We start from the raw sequence: 20,730 nt of genomic DNA on the forward strand, positions 1-20,730 counted from the left end.
AGAAAGCTTCACTTTTCATCATGGTTGCTCGCACACACCTCAACCACGGATACAACCAGAGCCGGTGTATAGCCGTATAGCGTCCTCGACCCACCACAAAAATCGGTCGAGGCTTCTGTCGCGCAGCTAGCACCGCATGTCCACCGGAAAGCGTTTGCTGTCGCGCAACCTTCGCGATTCTTTTGTGTTGGTCCTCACGTGCGTACAGCGCAGCGGCGATGCGAGGAGAGCGCGTGTCACAGGACGCTCGCCCGAAACAGCGGTTACAGCGTGTTCACAGGCGCACACCGTTATTGCATACCGTACGAAAAACGCGATGAAAAAGTCTGGAGGGTGTGGCTCGCAGGCCTGTGCGTTCAGGAGGAGGCTGAACGAAAGAATGGAGCCATTGCGAAGTGGCTGGAGGTGCTCAGCTGTTCCACTTAACTTAACCAGACCGAATATCTTAAGGAAGGTAAAGCGAAAGTTAAAAGCGCTCGCGAGTTAAAATACTTCATTTCTTTGTTTTACACGGGCAAACATATATTTTCATGTGGTCACACCCAGAACATCAATACAATTTAGGCTGGTGAGGAGCTTCGGTGCTTCTTTAAAAATAAAATGAATATTTAGCGCAGGAGCTGCTATCGAAATACATGAGAAAGGAGCAATTCTTTCGGCAATCATTGCAGTATTTATGTGGAGATTTGTTGCACTGGGAAGGAGTTGGAATAGAAGGAGTGAATCTTTAACTTATACTAACAATTTACTTAAGAAAAGTATGAATTATCGCAGGATATCAAGATAGTGAAGTAGGATATTTGAAGAAATGAAACTGAGTAATAAAATAATAATATCACACTCTTGTGAACTTTACACGAAAACGCATCCAAAGCGGGCAGAACTGATAAATCACTCGGAAGTACACCACTCCTTCCTGAGTGCAAGGTTACAAAAGTTAAATACTGGGCCTTTCCGTGCCAAACACAAAACGAAGGAAAGAAGATGAATCTTAAGGGCTTGTTTTCTTTGTTAAACACAATATTAATGAGAACTAACAGACTATAGTCTGTTAGTCTATATAGTCTGTTAGTTCTCATTAATTAAACACAAAACGAAACACTTTTGACTACCTCTATTAGTTCCGTTTAATTGAGTGGAGTGTACTGTGTGTGTCGAGTCTGTCATCACTGGATTAGAGTTCATATCCCTTACACACAGGTCGTATCTGCATTCCAAAATGAAAACATTTTTCTAGATTGTCATAGTGTCGTAATGCTCCACAGCAGGACGTTCACAGTGCTTGTATTAGCGAAAGAACCCGTGAAGCGAACGTTGTCGCAGCAAAGAATAGTGCATATAAACGGCAACAGCACCAGGAGAAGGCCAACATCTATGAGCTCACAGTTGTGCATCAATACGACACAGGAACTGCAAGCGGTGAACCGTGTTGCATCCAAAGCCACGTGACAAGCCACACACACACACACACACACACACACACACACACACACACACACACACACACACACACACACACACACACACACACACACACACACACACACACACACAAAGCCACACACACACACACACACACACACACGCACGCACGCACGCACGCACACGCACGCACGCACGCACGCACACACACACACACACACACACACGCACGCACGCACGCACGCACACACACACACGCACACACACACACACACGCACGCACGCACGCACGCTCCGTCTCCGTCACGGACAGCAGCATCCGGAGACCCCTGCACGCTAAGTGAGCAGCGGGGTCGATGATAAACCGGAGGAAACACGACGAACAAACCACGGCCCTTATCGCGGCATTTAGCGCGGGCGCGTGGCCGCCTCGATCTTTTGTGGCGCGCTGTCGCAAACGGGTGGCAACGCCCCCGTTCCCACACGCGCACGCGATAGTGCGCGATCGCAAACAACGGTGCCCATCAGGATGTAGGCTGGAAATCACGGCTTCAAGGCGCGTTCTTCGTGTACGATGGTGCGGAGATGAAGTCGAGCAAAAGAAAGATATGAGGCCGCGAGAGCCAGCAAAAACAAGCTGCTCTAATGAGCTCTTGGCAAGCAGCCTTTTATGGGAATGCCTGCAGCTCCGAACCGAATACGACATACAAATTTTACGTCACCATGTTCAGAAGAATAAGAAATTGTATTGAAGCAACAAAACAGGCGAGCATCGTTGCCAGGAACTCTGGCACAGTGAATCGGTGTTTCGTAACAACGACGTCGGAAAAGGTGACATCTGACGCCATGAGGATTGCATAATAGAACTTAGAATTCCCCGCACGTTGTTTTACATAGGGTGATTCTTTTAGAACTGACCCATTTCATTGGGCTGTAGTTTTGTTACAAAGTATCGGGTTTAAATGCTGCTTGCGGCAAAATGTTCAGAAAGGATGAAAATTTATTGACCCGTCTCGTTTTTTTATGTGCAACGCCGAAAAAACGGAATAAAAAAGAAATAACGAAAACCACGAAACGCTATACAAGGAGGGATGGCTTGCGCTTACAAAACGTTTTTAAAAACTCTGATTGCCATGCGGCACACCAAGCGTGACTAGTACAGGTTTGTAAAGGTTATAAAAGTCCTAAAGGTCTATAACCACTTACCCTACAGCAAGTCTTGAAAATGACCACACTCCTGGCGTAGGTATAACCAAACTCGCCGCTCCATGTTGGCTGCGACACTCCGCAATGCATTGACAGCGAGTTTGCTATTCCCCTAATACTCTTTTCAGTGTTGCACATCAAGAAACGGCACGGCCATTAGATGTTTATCCATCCTGAATCTTTTGCCGGAAACTGCGCTAAAATCGATAATTTGTAACAAAACTACAGTCCAATGAAGTAGGTCAGTTCTAAAAGAATTACTCTGCATATTTTATAGAAAACGAATAAAAATACAACTGTAATGAAATGAGTAAACTAAGCATATCCAGAATGCAACCGCAATCTTCAAGTAGCAAATCCAGTACCATATATTTTATAATACAAAACATGATCGGCATCATGCCACGCAGGCACTTAGCGACAGGTAGGTAGATCGCTACAGATTCATGTCTCGCCTCGTTCGGAGCCTATTGGAAATAGAATTTACGTTAACGATGGTCTAATCAAAGTAGAATCCGACAGTAGTTTCGCCTGAGCGAGCTGGTTCATTAATGTAGCGTCCAGAATAAGTTTACGGACATGATAAAGAAGCGGCAGCCGTATGGCACATATGGCTCCGAATTACGAATGCACGAGTGCTGTCAAATTCGAATAGTGTTTATGAATGTTTCTACCAATTACATAAAGTAATTACAAAGACCTCAGTAGGAAGTTGAAGTCCTTTAAATATTACTGTTCTTCGGCCATTAGAACTACTTTATCTCATACATTAGTTATAATTTATATGTCTAATATAATCCAAGCCCCTAGTCTACTAACCTCTAGGGGGTTGTGATTGAAATTCGGAGGTGCAGAGTGCAGCGCTGAAATAGTGTGTAGTAGCATCAGCTTGTATTGAAATATTGCACTGGCATCAAGTTTAGTGTAATTTAGGGGCACGCTAAAAGAACCCCAGGTGGTCGAAATTTCCGGAGTCCTCCACTACGGCGTCTCTCATAATCATATCGTGGTTTTGGGACGTTCAACCCCAGATATTAATATTATTATTATTATTCAAGTTTAGTGTAAAGAAAATCGTAGGTGAGATAAACATAAACTCGAATAATTATAGCAGGGATGAAGTTCAAAAGCAACAGAGGGCACGCAGTGACAAGTACAACAAAAAAAGTGAAAGGCTATTTAAAAGCAGTTCTTCATCTCGTATACAGCTCCTGTCATATAGTACCATCGCGAATTACTACAATATATCCAAGACATATCGAAGTAATAGCCACAAATACACTGGGTAGGCACTGGGGACACACAGTACCCGTGAGCAGGGCCTGTGAAACATTATAAAACATTGAGAAAAACTTAAGCACGACATTGACAACACGCAAGTAGAAAGAAGCAGAAAGTAGCGTTAACATTAAAGGGGCGCTAAGAGAAAAACGATTTTTTCTCGTATTAGCAAATTACTCATTCACGATATCACAACACCACGCTTTCAGCGAGAAGACGCTTGGTAAGGAAGGAAACGCACAAATAGGAAATGCGGGTGGCGACGCCACCTTGAAGTTCTCGCACCAGTCATCGTGACGTCATATATTTAGATCGCGCCTGCTAGGGCCTACATAGTTCAGAATCGGTAGAAATGAAGTGCATTGTTTCCTGAAGGAGCCAGAGGCTTAGGAAGTTTCAGGAAATTTCGTTGAGCCGATGTGGCCAACATACGAAAGAAAAAAGTTTGAAATCCGTGACGTCACCATCGGAGATTTCGGTGGGAAGTTTAAAAGAGAAACTTTTGACATTGATGCTCCCATCTGTCAACGAACCTATGGCGGTGAAATTAAATGACGCCAGAGTTTTCAGAGTATAATGCATAAGTCTAAACTAATTTACTGCTTAACTTGAGTGTCCCTTTAACTGGCTCTCACTGTTCACACTGAGCAATCATTATATACAGTGAAAACGTCCGAAATGCGGTAGTCTCCAGTTCATTAAACGGATTTTTTATTAATCAGTGAACTCATAATAACATTCAGACACAGACAGCTGGACCCGAAAGGTAAAGTGGCAAGTGCATAAGCTGCTCATCAATCGCACTCAGCAGTCAAGAGATTAGATATCTGAAGAATGGCTTGAGAGTGAACTTAGTTCTTTGACTGACGGAATATATGATTAGAGCACTTGTCTACGATAAACTTGACGCGTTTGGAAAAGCATTCAATGTATAAAATTTGCGCAATGCCCGTTGGAGTTAGCGCTCTTTTTTTTTTTATAGCGAACTCAGCCTGATCCACATGTTAAACTTCACGATTAACAAGGTGGAATGGCCTAATCCCGCCCAACTACACGGCACAAGTCAGCGATTAGTGATAAAGAATGAAATGATGAAGTATAATAACGGAAATGCGAAAATACAGTAAGTGAACATCACAAGCAGCATTTTTACATCCCTGACGTTTTCGTAGATAGCGCAGCACGGCTTAATTACTGTTACTGCAGTGCACATGTGGGGTATGGCCAAGTATAAAGCTCGTTCTCTAGAATAATACGAATTCTTGCCAGAACAGAAAGGTTAGAAGCTTAACTTTTTCCGCGTACGCTGGGAAAGCGCGAAATATATGCCTAATTTTTACCTTTTGCGCCTTCGCAAAGATAATGTGCGAAATGGGCCTTAGACCTAAAACCTCTACACTGCACGAAATATTTCCCACTTACACGATTCAGAGGGAACTGTAAATTATCGGTAAGTTCTTACCAAGTGCGGGCCCTATAGACTTTAAGAATGGCACAAGCGCAGGTTTTACGAATGATGTATTGAAATATGAAAATCGTAGTTTTCGGGTGAAAAACAAAATGTTACCGATATCGATATCGATACACAGTGAGAAAGGTTACACATGGACATTTACTCACAGATCCGCAAGCTTATGAATTCGTCTTTTTCTAGTTGTGAATGAGGACTTTGGTGCTACACTTATCTGATATGTTATGCTTTCGCGGGCCGTATCAGATAAGCGCGTCGGACGTGTGAGGGCGATGACACCACGACGAGCAACGCGTCATTACGCAAATATAGAACAAGTGACGAAGGGGTGACTAACTATGCACTTCCTGCGGAAGGCCCTGGCGTCATACGTCGAGGCGATAGCGGTTGCTCCCAAAACAACACGCCCACAGGACACATCTCTCAACGTGCGCTCTACGCGTCATTCATCTTCGCGCATTGAGTGCTTTATCAGCGCGCGACCGACACGCGACGCCATGTATTGCTTACCCCGCGAGACGACACTCACGCGGTGTAGAGCGGTGAGGCATATCAAAAGAAAGAGAGCATGGCAACATTGGTGAGAGACAAAAAGAAAGACTAATAACGAGAAAGAGAAGTCTAGGTACTTCTTTTTACGGCTCCAACGTCATTCGTGGGAGCCGGTTCCGGCGACAGCGAGGGCGAGTGAGGTATGGTTGGGAGGGGGGCGTCGCGGGGAAACCCAGCAGAGCCGCCAGCACGCTCCGTTGCAAGGCGCCACAGCACAGGGCGCTCCTCGTGACGCACAGAAAGCACCGATGTCGTCGTGAGAGGGAGGGGGCAGGGTGGAGCCCTTGCGCAAGTTTGAGAAGCTGGCCTTGGTTCACCGCGTCTCGGGGACCATAAACTCTTCCGCAACCGACCCGTCCACACGGATCTCAGGGAAGGCCCGGCGCGCCGCTAAGTTCTCTCGCGTACTCCGCAGTTACGCGCGCTTTACCGCTAAGGGACAAATAGTTCAACCGCCGTCATGGACAAGAGGCCTTCTGCAGGCTTGATCGTTACGATCTTCTGGTTAGCTGCGGTGCCGACGGCTGTCGTCTCTGCGGCACCAGAAGCCGTCAGCCGTGCCACCAACGAACTGGGAATGGTCCTCTACCGCAAGGTGGCCGAGACGGACCCCAAGGGCAGCAACATCTTCCTGTCTCCCGTCAGCGTGGCCGCCATCCTGGGCATGGTCCAGCTCGGTGCCAGGGGCCGCACGCGGCAGCAGATCAACGCGGCACTCGCCGGAGGCGCCGACTCCAACCGGCTGATCAGTAGCGGCGACGACGATGACCTGGCGGCCGGATTCGGTGAGCTCTTTAAAGACCTCAACGCGGAGAAGGGATACGAGCTGCGTCTCGCCAGCGCCGTGTTCCTGGCCGCGGGTCTGCCCATATTCGAGCGCTACAAGCGCGACCTCGAGAAGCACTTCGCCTCGGGCGTCTACTCGGCCAACTTCGCCAGCAACGCCCGCGAGGCCGCAGACGACGTCAACGCGTGGGTGCGCGACATGACCGAGGACCGCATCCCCGAGATCATCGAGAGGCCTCTACCACCATCGGCGCCCATGCTGGTTCTGAATGCCGTGTACTTCAAGGGCCTGTGGCAGAGTCCGTTCAAGACGGAGGACACCGTGACCGGCGAGTTCTTCAACGAGGGCGGCTCTCGCGCTGTTCCCGTGCCGATGATGCGCCAGAAGGGCGAGTTCGTGTACGCGCTCAGCGAGTCCCTGGACGCGCACATCCTCGAGCTTCCGTACGTGGGCGACCGCGTTGATTTGGTCATCGTGCTCCCGAGGCGCAGAGACGGACTAGCCGAGCTCGAGCGTAAGTTCAGCCTCGAAGCGGCGCGCGAGCCCCTGGCGGCGGCGCTGCCTCGCAAAGTGGACGTGTGGCTCCCCAAGTTCCAGCTCCAACAGGCCTACAGTCTCAAGGGAGCTCTGCAGTCGCTCGGGGTTCGCGACGTCTTCAGCTCGAGGGACGCCAACCTGACGGGTGTGTCGTCGAAGCGGCCGCTCGCCCTCGACGAAGTTTTGCACAAGGCCCTCCTCGACGTGGACGAGAAAGGCACCGAAGCCGTGGCGCTCTCCTCCGGCATCATTCGTCACTCCAAGACGCCCGGAGGCGAGGTCGAGTTCAAGGCTGACCATCCCTTCCTTTTCTTCATCGAAGACGTGAGGACCCAGACGCTGCTTTTCCTGGGACGCCTTCAGCGTGTGTGAAAGACACGGTGTCTGAGAAAAACAATGAGAAGCTGTGAACTTTTACGTGTACGAGTCGAGCTTAACCAGTTTGCTAGCCAAATTTTGCGCATACAAACAAGCTCGACGAACCTTGAGAACTCCCGCGATTTGCATCTTCGGCGCGTGCCTGTCGTTTGCCGCTTGTTTTTCAACATTCCACACGAAGCGCACGGTGTTTACGAATACACGTGCTATCGCTGACACTTACTGCCGAAGGCGCAGGAATTTTTACGAGCCGCGCGCGGCTGTTAGTCATAGCCGTTTGCATACGCATTCCCAGATCTGAAACGCTGGCCGGCAGGAGCACTTTCAATCTTTCGCGCACGTAGCACAGCGGCCAGCGCGGCCGTCCTTGACGAGAGTTTGTATTTCTGAGGCGTCGCTGTCGGCTTGGCACAGTACCAAGTATACGCCACAAGATCGCAGCCACGTGTGAGCATCGCCGGCGAGCAGCGAGCCGGAATCAAGTTCCTATTGCCAAGCGGCCTACGAGACACGACGAAGAATCGGTGAAAAACCAGTGACGACAAACTTTAATCGCTAGTCCATGCGCGTATAAGCGGTGTGCCGAGAAGGTTGTTGCTGTGAATAAAAGTTGATCCGTTGTGCTGTTTTATAAATATCTCGTGTCAATTTATTAGCCTTAGTATTCTTTCCAGCGTGAAACGATCGAACGTGACGTGAAGACAGTTGCCGGCAACACAGAAGACAGCTAATAAGGTAGTCAAAGGTTTAGGGACCACGAGAGACAATAAAAATCTGAACGTTACCGCTGCTTAGGCAGATGGCGTTGAGTTGAGATTTTCGGCCTGTTCTAAAGCGCGTTAACAACATGTACGGTGCAGTTAGACCAAATAAAGTCGCATATCGCTGAAAAATTCAAATTTTTCTCAAGACTAGTGGCGTCTAAACGCTTGGCGGCGACCGTAGATTCATATTTCATGCGTGACTTTCTGGTGTTTTGCAGCAACGTTTTATTTGCAATATAGTATATTGCAATCTTGAATCCAGGCTTCCATAAGCAGGAGTACCGCAGGAACAATGGATGCGAAGCCATTAGAATAAGCGCACCGAAAACAAATGAACGCGCTAAGTCAATGCTGGGCTGGCATGATATGCATGCCTATACGTATATGAAGCCGGTCGTTCTCCACTGATAGATCGTCGCCTCTATAGGGCAAGTCGGGCCGTGCGGCACCAGAATGGAGTATCTCTGAAATCAAGCATATAATACTATAGTCAAAGTGTGTGTATACAGCAAGGAAAAAAAAACATCTAAGGACTACAAACGAACGCTTTAAGTAATCGCGTCCTCCGCGTGGCGAATATCCAAACCACTGGAAACGAACTGCTAAAGGCACTTATCATCGGATAAACCGCCTGTGAAATTAGTTGTAAAACGCATTTACATGTAAAGCAGGAGCGTTGCGAAATTGATGAATTCCAGTTGGTATAAATACATGCGGTGAGTCATGGTGACGGATGTTGGATCTCACCGAGGTGAAAGCATCAGCGACAGTGATCGATTGGGAATGTGGCCAACGAATTTTGTCTGCACGAGAACTGCGAGCTTGCACTTGTGTAATCAATCAAGGAAATGCCAGGAAAACCCCGCGGCATGAGAGAGTGTTAAAAAAAATGAAAAAAGGAAGGGATCCTTACGGCAGCGCCTCATCATCAAAATGCGCACCGAAGAGCACGCTGAGGGATTAAATTTCAACGTACGAAGGTCGTGTTACTTTTGTGTATACAGAAAGAACGTGTTCAGGGCGGGAAATGTGTTGCGCTGGCTTTTGCGGCGTATAAACTGTTGTTGCTTCACTTTAAAACGGGGTTTTCTTCGGATGATCTCTAGAGGAACGTTAAAGAGCAAAACAATTTTTCTAGTATAGGTTAATTATCCTCTCACAGTACGAAAATCACCGCTAATACCGCGAGAGGGCGCTTCGTAAGCGAGAAAAGAGAGAGAGAGAGAGAGAGAGAGAGAGAGAGAGAGAGAGAGAAGGAATGTAGGAAAGGTAGGGAGGTTAACTAGACTATGCGCCGACTTGGCTACCCTACACATGGGGAGGGGGAATAAGGGCGTAAAAGAGAGAGAGAGAGAAGGATAGACACATTTCACACCACATACGCAGTACCGAGTTTCACAGGCGGTCGGTCGATGAAGTTGCTTTCAAGTACCGCAGGAGGGCTGGTGTGGCTTTCTGGCCTGATGTGCGATAACGTTCAAAAAGAAAATACAGCTGCCAACACCGCCTTGAGGTACCTGCTGCAGCAACTCTTTGTGACGGGATAGATTTTGAAGGTATGCGCCAGGACCTACATGATTCTTAAACGAAAAATAAGAAGGAATATTTTTCTGAAAAGCCAGAGACTTCACGTGACAACTACGAGCAAAATTAGTGAGCCGATATGGCCAAGTGACAGACAAACAAACAAACAAACAAACAAACAAACAAACAAACAAACAAACAAACAAACAAACAAACAAACAAACAAACAAACAAACAAACAAATATTGAAATCCGTGACGCACACTGACGTAAGATCGTCGCGATATTCAAAAATGGAAATTTTAACTTCATTTTTTTTCTAATTATGAAGCTTCAATGGCCAGATCAATGACCATAGAGTTCTGAAAGAATCATTTATCAGTGTTAGCGTTTCACTCTAGTGTCGCTTTAAGGTCGTCTTGAGAATGACTTGCAAATGACGTGCGTGAACAAAAATAAAACGAACAAAAAAGTATGAAGTAAAGTTGCAGCTGTTAGGAGCGAAATATTTCAGCTTGAATTCCTTACTGCGTGATTCGAACGATCACCAAATGAAATTCTGACAATTTTGAATTCCACATTTTGACAATTCGAAGGACATGCGAGCTACGCTTCTGTTCAGGACCATGCTGTGCATGCTTGCTGAAGACCAGCAAACGTGACAATGACGTGCGACTAGCGGAAATGAAAAATTACCGCCGCAAGACAAGATATTGGAAAACATTGAAAATCGCGAACTCCGTAAGCATGGCAACAACGTAATTTCACGAACGCGTTTTGTCATGGAAATGGTGGATGTTCAGGGCTGTTTAGTCACAAATTGAAGCTCTCGAACAAAAGCGTTGGTTTTATCATATCCGCAATTTGTAACAGTCAAAATTTCACTTTCTTGTCGCGAACAACTCAAAACACACTAAGCGGCTGGCAATGAAGGGAAGTCTACATTGCGCTAAATATCGCTTCCTTTCCCTGTGTATATTTTGCTTTGCGCTGTTCACCCCAAGAAAATAGAATACCAGTTCAATCAACAAACCGTGCTTCTCAAGATTTTTTCACGGAATAAGACATACGAAATAGCAGAACGACACTGAGTCTCTCATTGTTTTTGGTCGTATGTTATTGAGCGCAAAATATCTCACTTTGTATATACATATGGCTGGTCAACTTTCCAGCGCTTTGGGAGCGCGTGTTATTGCAAATGAGTTTTGCGGAATCCTGCAAAGTGGCGGAAGATTTAGGAAAGGGAAATGGACAGTCACCCGTTTGTAGCAGGAATCCACAAGAAAATACGTACAGGTTTTTCACGAAGAAAGCTTCTTAGCTGCCAAAAAAGCCGTCCTGGTCCGGGGATCGAACCCGGGACCAACGACTTTCCGGGGTGGTCGCTCTACCAATGGAGATAACTGGGACGCAGCAACTGGTAACGCGAGGGCGAATTGATCGACAACTCGAAGTGGCTTCATGCTACAAACGGGTGGCTGTGAATTTCCCTTTCCTAGCGCACGTTATATTCGACCGGTCGAATTCGAATGCTCTTATAACGCCCTCCTGGTTTGATCAGAGCGCCACGCTCTCAGGAGGCGCATTGACCTTTGAGGTTGGAGCGCGAGGGCCAATAAAATTTCTACCTGATGGCTTCGAAGATTTCTCCTGCATCAGTTAAATATCCCGCTCGGACCGGCTTTCTCGGTTTCCAGTCTACATGGAGATTGCCAGCTCGGAGTCGCTCCATATTGAGCAGAGAGCATGGCATGCACCAGGGGCGGAATTCACAACGCTTTTGATTGTGTTTTCCACTAGATCTAACGTGAAAAAGGATTAACATGGGTACAAGAACAAATACACCGGACGAGGGCGAGCGCTAACTACCAAGTGTCTCGAAACCACACACGGTGGTATGTGCGAACGGATCTGCACATTTGTCATCCCTTTTGACAGATTTAAACGCATGCTCCTGTAATTTTTTTGTCGCGCTAAATCTGCTTGTAACTATCTCAGACCAGCCCACCCAACAGACTGTCCTGTAGTTTGCATGTTCTTTGCCATCAACCAGCCGAATTCGCTGGCGATGATGATGAACATATGCCAATCGTCAGCATTGAAAGAAATGTTCTCTTGCGACAAATTCGAGCGCGAGACCTTTCTGTGAGTACGGGCAGAAGAGCCGTATTACGAAAAACCTCTTACGTTGTAATTGTCGCTAAGCGAAAATTTCAGCCAACACGGACACTGGACTTATCACTACCGATGGCAACTAGCCTATAGCGAAGTGCACGTGCTAAAGAAAGACTTTGTGAAATCGGCTTGAGTTGAACACATTTGATATTATTCTCGGGTTTTATGTGTATGTGACGTTATGAAACTGCTCCGTGCACTATGATCGATGCCGCTTAGGTCCAACGCTCCTGATTACTTTGTACCAACAGGAGCGGCGAGTCGATAGCCGAGCGCTTTGAACGACGAGAGATCAAAATCGCTCATACCAGCAGGAAACGCAGTACTATAGCGTTTCACGATTTCGAGACCTATAACCTTTAACAAAGCTTTATCAAAATTATGCCTTTTAAAATTTGCGTATATTCAATAACTCTGTTCTTTGTGCTGTGCTCTTTTCGAAAAAGAGTCAACCGATAGTCAGCGCCATGACCTGCCCGTTCTTTCACCTATCCCGTCATTTGAGTTGTATATCCCCTTACAAAAATGTATGCAGACAGTCTGCAGACCGTCTAAATCTATTTTTGTAAGGGTCTATAGCTATCCAAGTACATATGCGTTTGCCTAGTCTTACTTCTGCACATTCGACAGTAACATTTAAAGGAACAACATACCGCGACTAGGTTCCGAAGATACCACACGGTGAGCTGTACACCTTACAATACGGTAGAAGTTCAGGGGAAGATGAAAGCTTGAATAGATGAAAAATTCTTGAACACGGCGTGCCGTTGTTGCCGACGTTTTGACAAGCAGTCTTGTATTCCTCGGGGCAGCAACTCCAGCACAACTGCTACCTTGAAGGAGATAGCACCGCTTGTCGAAAGGTGAGCTCCAGCGACTCCTCGTGTTCAAGAATTTTTCACCTTATAAAGTATGGTGTCTTATGATGCCCGTCTCTGGAATCGTAAAATAAATAAAAGATCCTCTTCGCTGTATTGTACCGCTTATCTAAGTTGCATGGGTACAGGTGATAGTAGCAGTCGTGGTATGACTGAGAATCAAAGTTTTGATTGCTGTGTTACTCTTTTAGTTGATAAAGTGCCTCCCTTCCAGCTGTGACTAATATTAGAGATTGCGCTTGAGACTCTAGAAAAAGCGCGACGAACTCAACTTAAATGAATTGTTGCAAAGCGGTTCTCGTCGTTAAAACATTGTAACTTTGCGGTAACTGTCTGCCTCTGCTGATAGCTAGGTCTGCTCATAAACCTTAGTTACCGTAATGATCGTCACAGTAATCATCACCACAATTACTTATACACCACTCTGTGTTTAGAAAAAGTTATTATATCATGGAGGTTAACATCAATAACAATTTAACATAGCACTTTCTTGCTAGATATGCGTTTCCGAGAATCACAAAACCGACTTCATTCAGTGGAACATAAATCAACACATGGAATGACGTGGATGCAACACGCTCAACTGATGTTTCGCAGATTTGCGCACATATACAAATAATTTGCCACGAAACGATGGTCATGCATATGCAGATTACATGGTCTCGCAGCTGAAAATCCACAGCGCTGGAAATTCGCGTCACGTTCGCAGACTATTTTCGTTGACAGTGTTGCCAGCACTCTTAAGGCATACGGTAGCAGGTTCCCAATAATACGAGATGCGCTCGAAGTCAAATCCCAAACACGCCGGTGACAAATGCGCCTTTAAAAGCTGTTGCATCCAGCGTTTCTCTTTTATCTCCGTATACTGATTTCGCGAGGCTGACTCCACTGAAAGGATTAACTCTGACCCTGGAGCCACGCGCGCTCAATGCCCCGGAGACGCGACACGTGCGAATGCTAAGCCAAGGCTATATAGAGAGCACGAACATTGCATTACTTTCTATTCATGTCTTGCATGAAGTCGACCTTGCAATTTATATACTTTTCCTTATCTAAACCTGGTGCTCTTACAATCGGCAGTTAGGTGCACTTACATTGGCAGACTTCGAAGTAACTTCTATAGTAGTAGGTTATAGCTTTGTCGACCTTCCGTCGCAGGCGATGCACGAGGCAAAGCGAATAATGTGCGTACTTCTGTCACACAGAACGTGGCATAAAGAACAGAGAAAGCTTCTGCGAATAGAAGTTAGATAAGAATGTTATTCACTATTGTGAGTTTGTTCTCTTTTGTTTGTTACACTACAGATCAGCTAGGTCGGGTATACTGGAGCGGAATACGAATGAGCGCAAGCTGCTGTACTCGAAAACAGGCGCTGGGTGTTTCTGAGTGTCTGGGCGGTGATGGCACGAGAATTCCCGACTTCTATATCTTTTTCTCGCTCCCCAAGGCAGCCGGAAACCACGACGCCGTTTCTCTACAAGGAAAGAAGTTGGCTCGGCTCATTTGGGAGCGCGTGCGCGCGTACGCGACCATTTAGACAGAGTGGTTGTCATTATGACAGAAGTCTGGCGCTTCTATTGTCACTCGCGTATGTGCAACCTTAAGCCACTTGTTCCACTCCGAATAGCACACGGCGGTAGTGCCAGCGGCGAGGCAAGGAAAACAGCTAGCTGTGGCGCTTGCACACTACGCTGTGCTTGCACAATAGTCGAGAGCAGGGGAGCCACAGTTCACCCGCGCAAATTGCGATGGAATGGCACGCAGCGAGAGCGGTAAGTATACAGCGGTGGTTAGTAATCGCGGTCGCAATCACGTACGCGACACTTACACAGTTTCACGCATTTTTTAGTCAGAAAAAACATCTCCACTTAGTTTTGCAGAATAGAAGCTACAGGGCCCATTGGTGCATCTCTGAGGAGCATGAAACATCCCACGACTCAGCGGACTCTGCAGAACCACGACTTCTGTCATTGCTTAACCCTTTCAGTCCTGATTTATTTTTTTTTTTCGATGTAAGCAACTGGTTTTTACAATTTGAGATGCGCATGATCATGGTAGTTCAAAAATATATAAAAAAACTGTGCTCGCACTTTTCAATCTAGAGTAATTAGCGACCGAATTAATTTGTGAATTAATTATTATTTCATAATATGTCGATCATTTGGTTCTTAATTTCTTACTTAAAAATTATTTCGATGGGACAGCAAAATACACAACGGCGAAAATTCGATTTTTCGACACAGAACTCAGAGAAATGTCCTACTTCTGCACGGTGAAAGAAGAAGCTGCCTCAGCGAAATGCGCGAGCAGCGCGACCACTTCTGTAATTTCTTCGTTCACACGTGACCTCGCTTTGTTGAGCGTACCAGGTTGGCACCACATGTAGAGCAAATGCTAAATGTGAACTCTTGAAGAAGAACAATGCTTTATCTTTACCAGGTGCTTGCTGACTGACTTACAAAATTTATGATTCCAATTGGAATCACTGGACCTGAAAGGGTTAATCGCTGCGCAACGCCTATTGTCACCGTTTGTTCCCTTGCCTTCCTGGACAAATGTTGAAGCAGCAAGGCTTCGTCTTGCTGCTTCAACATTTGTCCTTATTTGCACTCTCCCTTGCACCGTGGTGCTCAGGCCGAATACTGTTAGCACATTTTGCTCGTAGTGCTTGCCATCACGATCGCCGTTCATACTGAACAGTAAGTTAATATAAAACTTCAGGATGACCTTGCTCTGGAAAGTTTTTTTATTGGACCAAGACAAGTCGAAAACGTGTACGTTAAGTTCAGCCGCATGTCTGATGTTCCTTTTTTTCCCTTTAATTATCCGCATGGGACTCCATCACCTAATGAGCGATCATGAAGTACTGTTTTCAGCAGTGTTGGCTGAAAACTGATACCTTCGTTTGGCATAAACGAGACACACCTAGATTTTCGCTAAATATTTTATTATCCAGCAGGAGCTGTGGGTTTCAGTCACATACATTCTATAATCTATGTATCTCCGGTCGAGCCCACGTTTACAAAACCGTACTCAACCACCTAAAGTTGGGGGTTTTTCCCTCACATATTCTGCATTCAGTATTCGCAACTGCGGTTGAACTTATTGTTACACTAATGGAGAAACCGTACATCATAGACGTGCGTGCGTATATGGCGTGAATTAAATCTATTAAATTACCGTAGCATACCTTGAAACGGAGTTGCGGCAGTAGTCGATGGATGACTCTGACCCGCAATCAATTGAATAGAACAATAACAATCTCCCGCATGTTCAAACAATCACGGCAATGCGCAACTTCGCAATTTTAACGTGTACGTACAAACTGAGGTGAAGGAATTCTAGAATTCGCTCGCCCGCTCATTTTATAAGAATCAAATGAGGCAAATGTGAGGCAAACAGTGCTATTGGACCCGTGTGTGGAAATTCTGTCCAGCGACACTTCACGCGCAAGGCTCAATTTGCGCAGGCATATAGTCCAACCTACAGGAAAATTTAGAGCGTTTTCGTGGTAGGATACGCCCTAGCAAGTACAAAACATGATAGTAAGTGCGTGAAACGACCTAAATCGGACATAGAATTAGTGGCGAGAGCACACTCCAAGCGCGAAGTGGCTGTGCTAGTAGTCTTCAGACGAGCTGTTCCCCGCTGTTCCCCGCTCAGATACGCCGGTACACGCCCAGTATGCGTCTGCAGTTGGGACAGAAGTGCTCGACATCCTGGCACTCGAACACACAGAATGGAAGGAAGCAGCAGAGTATGCAGCTGCAAAGACGAAGTGTAACAATGTAATGAACCGAACCATCGTGCAACACAAACGCCATTACCAACGTTGTCGTGATAGTTCTAATCGATATTATTTGCATTGTAACTGCGATGAAAATAATCATTATCGCCACAATACCCACCACCATCGCTATTATTGAATTGAATTGAATTAATTCTTATAACCACAAGTACACAAATAAACAACGAGGATGGTAGGATAAAAGTTGCATAATGGCAGCTTGACTAGTCCCAAATCCCCGTGAAACACACTGAAGCAGCAGCATGGCAAGAATGCCCAATACATACACTTGTAGCAACATTGAAAAAAAAAGGAATAGATACAGCATGTACTATGGGTTTATGTGCCAAAATCATGATATGGTTATGAGGCACGCCGTAGTGAGGGACTCCGAATTAATTTCGACCACTCGGTGCTCTTTAACGTGAACCTAAATCTAAGTACACGGGCGTCCTTGCATTTCGTTCATGTCGAAATGCAGTCGCCACGGCCGGAAATCGAACCCGAACCCTAGAGCTTAGCTGCGCGACGCGTTATTTGCTGAATCAATTGGGCGGGTTCCACCACCATCGTCACCATTTCCTAATCCACCTAAGGATGCAGGTGTCACCCACGTGTATCTATTATCCGTGAGATTCATATGACGAACGTTATCTGCAAATGATTTCATCACGCCAATTTATCTAGCCAGTAATATTTAGTCGTTTATAATTCAGCTTTGGTCAAAGTTGCAGGTTAAGTGCCGGGAAACGCATTCTTGTATAACAGCAAGCATTTTCACAAGACTTTATTCTGTATTCGAGGAATTTTGAGTCATACGCAATTTTCTCCAAACAAAACGTCCCATACGCATGTGACATGTTGCCTCATTATAAAGAGAGTACGAATAACTCGAACTTGATTTAGGACATCACGAATACGATCGTGTGAAAACTACTGCGTCATCTACCGAGCAATACATGACAGCAACGATGACATACATAACCAGTAGGACAAGTAGGTCTAAAGTGATGTTCACAAATGAGGCATGAAAAAAAAAACGGTAATTGTAAGCGGCAGCTAATACACTTATCGATGTAGACACTATATTCCCCGTGCCGGTTGTGGTCTTTCCTGCATGAATAATGTGCTGCCTCCAGTCGAAAAACATTTCAGAAAGCTTGCAAGAAACTTGGGCGACTCCTTTAAGCTAAACATGAACTCATGTGCAGGAAATCATAAGTTACCAATTTATTTCTCGTGTTGTCTACAAGAAAAACTTCGATAAACTTTAAACGTGACGTGAGCATCAGCGCAATCACGATTAACAGCTCTGCCACATGACCACAGCGGTATGGATTAACGGCTTCGGCGTGGCGCTGTTAAGCACGTGGCGCTCGTGTTAGACTACATGCCACAGCGCGCCCGCATTCCGGTGGGGGTGAAATTCAATGAAGCCCTCGTTTTTAGATTGAGGCTCATTTTAAAGAACCTCGTGTGGTCATAATTAAAGCGGAATACACCACGTACTGTGTGCTCCATATCATCGCCTTGGTGTTGGCAGGTAGAACCCCCATATCTTCATTTTTTAAGATCCCAGACTCGCACCGCCTGACAGGAATGTCTGACTTTAGGAATTCAGCGAATCAAAAGGCAAGCCGCGAAATTCCCTTAGGCTTCTCTGTTTTCATATCGAACGCAATAGATCCCACATGCCGTAAAGCTATCTGCCCACTGCTTGGCATGTTTTCCCTTAAGCTTGTTGCGCGTGACGTTCGCAATAACCTCTTGATGATGCTCTATTCTTCTACGCCTAACCACCAAACCACGATGGCCTTGCAGCCTTTTCTACTGTATGTTTTCACCTCGACGTCGCTTTCACGGTCAACAGGCAATCGGGAAGTATTGGCTGCTGCTCATCTGCGGAGGATATTTATCACGGCCCTTCCACGTCTCCAAAGTAGCGCTGGGTAGTTTGCCCATATCGTTATGCACGCTTCTTCAGTCAGAGCTTCGTCTGCATCATTTACTCAAAAACACCAGAAATGGTACTCTCGAAACACTGTTTCTCCTAAGTACGTTCGAGAAAAAGCTGCTGGCGTTTGCGTTTGTATTGCGCACTTCGCGGCTTTTAGAAGCGGGTAGTTTCAGGGCCCGTTTTGTCCTTTCCTCAAGGGGCGACTGTATTGGTTGTGGAAGCGGCTTCAACGCTTTTTATTTATTTATTTTATATTTTTTTGGTGATAGCCAGGCTAGCAAAAGCGCCACGTGGCACGGGTCGACTGTTGCCGTGATGAGATCGGAAAATACGTTGGCCGCCCAGCTTTCGAAGGAAAGGAAATTACATATCATTTCGCCAGCACAGCAATCGTACGGAGACCAACAGTGAACGTATATTTATGGACATTAGTAATGTTCTCTATAAGGCTTCAAATATGAAGCTATTTCATCATTTCAGTATCGCACTAAATGAATTTTGAAGTATAGCATGGATTAAGGCTGATCTTTCTAAGAGCCGGCAATTCGATGTTGTGAAGAGAACATCTTAACGTAGTGGCCATCACTTCTAGCGCTGCGTGAGATGCGTATAATTTTACCCACTTCAGATCATCCCTCGGCCCCCTCCGAAAGCTTTCTACACCAGACGTAGTTTTGCAGTGGCTCCATATTCATAGGCATTTCAAGCTTACTGCATCTCACATGGTTTTTCACTGCCCCGATTATCCACCGTTGACCAAGTACGACTTCATGCGATGTCATATAATGTGACGTCAAGTTATTTGACATCACAGTGACGTCGTGGTTACTTCATATGTAGTCACAATTTTCGGCATCTGTAACGCCATTATGACGTCGCGCGGTGATGATTTTTCGCATCACTCGTGTTGGCAGCGCCGACGCCGACGATGAATTTTAGCGTTTCATGAGGCATCTATGGTTTTCGCCTCAAAGGTCTAATGCTTAATTCTACTCCCTTAGGGCACGACACGTTGTTCAGGCCTGCGGGTAAACTTAACAGATTTCTTTTTCTAATAGTGGCTTGTTTTACATTCGAAGGCAACCAACGTTCCTGATATGCATACTCGGAGCAGTTCAGACCGCCTCAACGTCAAATGAATTAGAGGGACACTAAAGTGAAACAATAGGCAGTTTCAGAATATCGTGCGCAAAGCTTAGCGTTAGCTTTTGTTCATACGCTAACATCATACGTCGTGCGTCATAACGCTGACATCACCAAATGTAATATCATCTAACGCTAACGTCATCCGTCATACGCTAAGATCTTGAACGGGCATTATATTTCGAAAATAGCGTACGTGCCCCAAGCAACGTTAACGCTACAAACCTTACTATAAAACTGCCCATTTGAATCTGTTTAACCGGACGAATTATTCTTGGACAACTCTATTGTCCTAAATTTCGCCGCCTAGGTTCATTAACAGAAAAGGAAACGATGGTCAGACGTTAAATTTCAAATTTCGCGCTGAAAGCTCCGCACATAGAAGTCAGCGTGACGCCCCAAAGTTACCGCATGACAGGCAAGCGGGAATTTTGGAGCAAAGGCGCCACCTCGTGCCCTCCACGTCACACCACTGACACCGCCCCTGTCTGCCGACATCAAGCGCGCTACGCAAAAAAAAAAAAAAAAAACAAGTAAAAAAAAAAGAAAAAAGGGGGGGGGGGTCACGCCCCAGTTTTTACTCAGAGCGTATCTCGACGCCCTCCGTCCCAGTGGGATAGCCGTGATCGTATAGTGGTTAGTACCTTGCGTTGTGGCCGCAATAACCCAGGTTCGAATCCTGGTCACGGCATAGCTTTTTTTCTTCACGCTTTTTTTTTAAATCTCAACGCAACTTTCTCTATGGTTTGTGCAGCACAGGGTTAGGCAAACCATACACGCTTTCTTTACGGACAGGGAACATATAGTAATTAAAAACGAATGGTTACTGAAGCCAGGCACCGTGCCACTCAGTCCTTTCTTTTTTTC

General features: G+C 46.0%; 2 protein-coding genes and 1 non-coding gene across 8 annotated transcripts in view; all 3 read left to right on the forward strand.

Moving 5' to 3' along the window:
- The window catches only part of LOC119386962 (L-sorbose 1-dehydrogenase), a 531,651-nt gene that overhangs the window by 314,600 nt on the left and 196,321 nt on the right, over window positions 1-20,730 (forward strand). The window lies entirely within an intron of this gene.
- LOC119386965 (intracellular coagulation inhibitor 1) lies at window positions 6,202-7,634 on the forward strand. Its single transcript, XM_037654256.2, has one exon. The coding sequence runs from the start codon at window positions 6,393-6,395 to the stop codon at window positions 7,626-7,628; it is 1,236 nt and encodes a 411-aa protein (XP_037510184.1). The 5' UTR covers window positions 6,202-6,392; the 3' UTR covers window positions 7,629-7,634.
- Trnah-gug (transfer RNA histidin (anticodon GUG)) lies at window positions 20,483-20,554 on the forward strand. The gene has a single exon. It is a non-coding gene; the product is annotated as a tRNA-His (tRNA).

The sequence above is a fragment of the Rhipicephalus sanguineus genome, chromosome 3, assembly GCF_013339695.2.
Source record: "Rhipicephalus sanguineus isolate Rsan-2018 chromosome 3, BIME_Rsan_1.4, whole genome shotgun sequence".
Lineage (NCBI taxonomy): Eukaryota > Metazoa > Arthropoda > Arachnida > Ixodida > Ixodidae > Rhipicephalus > Rhipicephalus sanguineus.

Bases quoted from the DNA above. Each gene is read 5' to 3' on its own strand.
- LOC119386965 (XM_037654256.2), top strand. From the start codon at position 6,393: ATGGACAAGAGGCCTTCTGCAGGCTTGATCGTTACGATCTTCTGGTTA.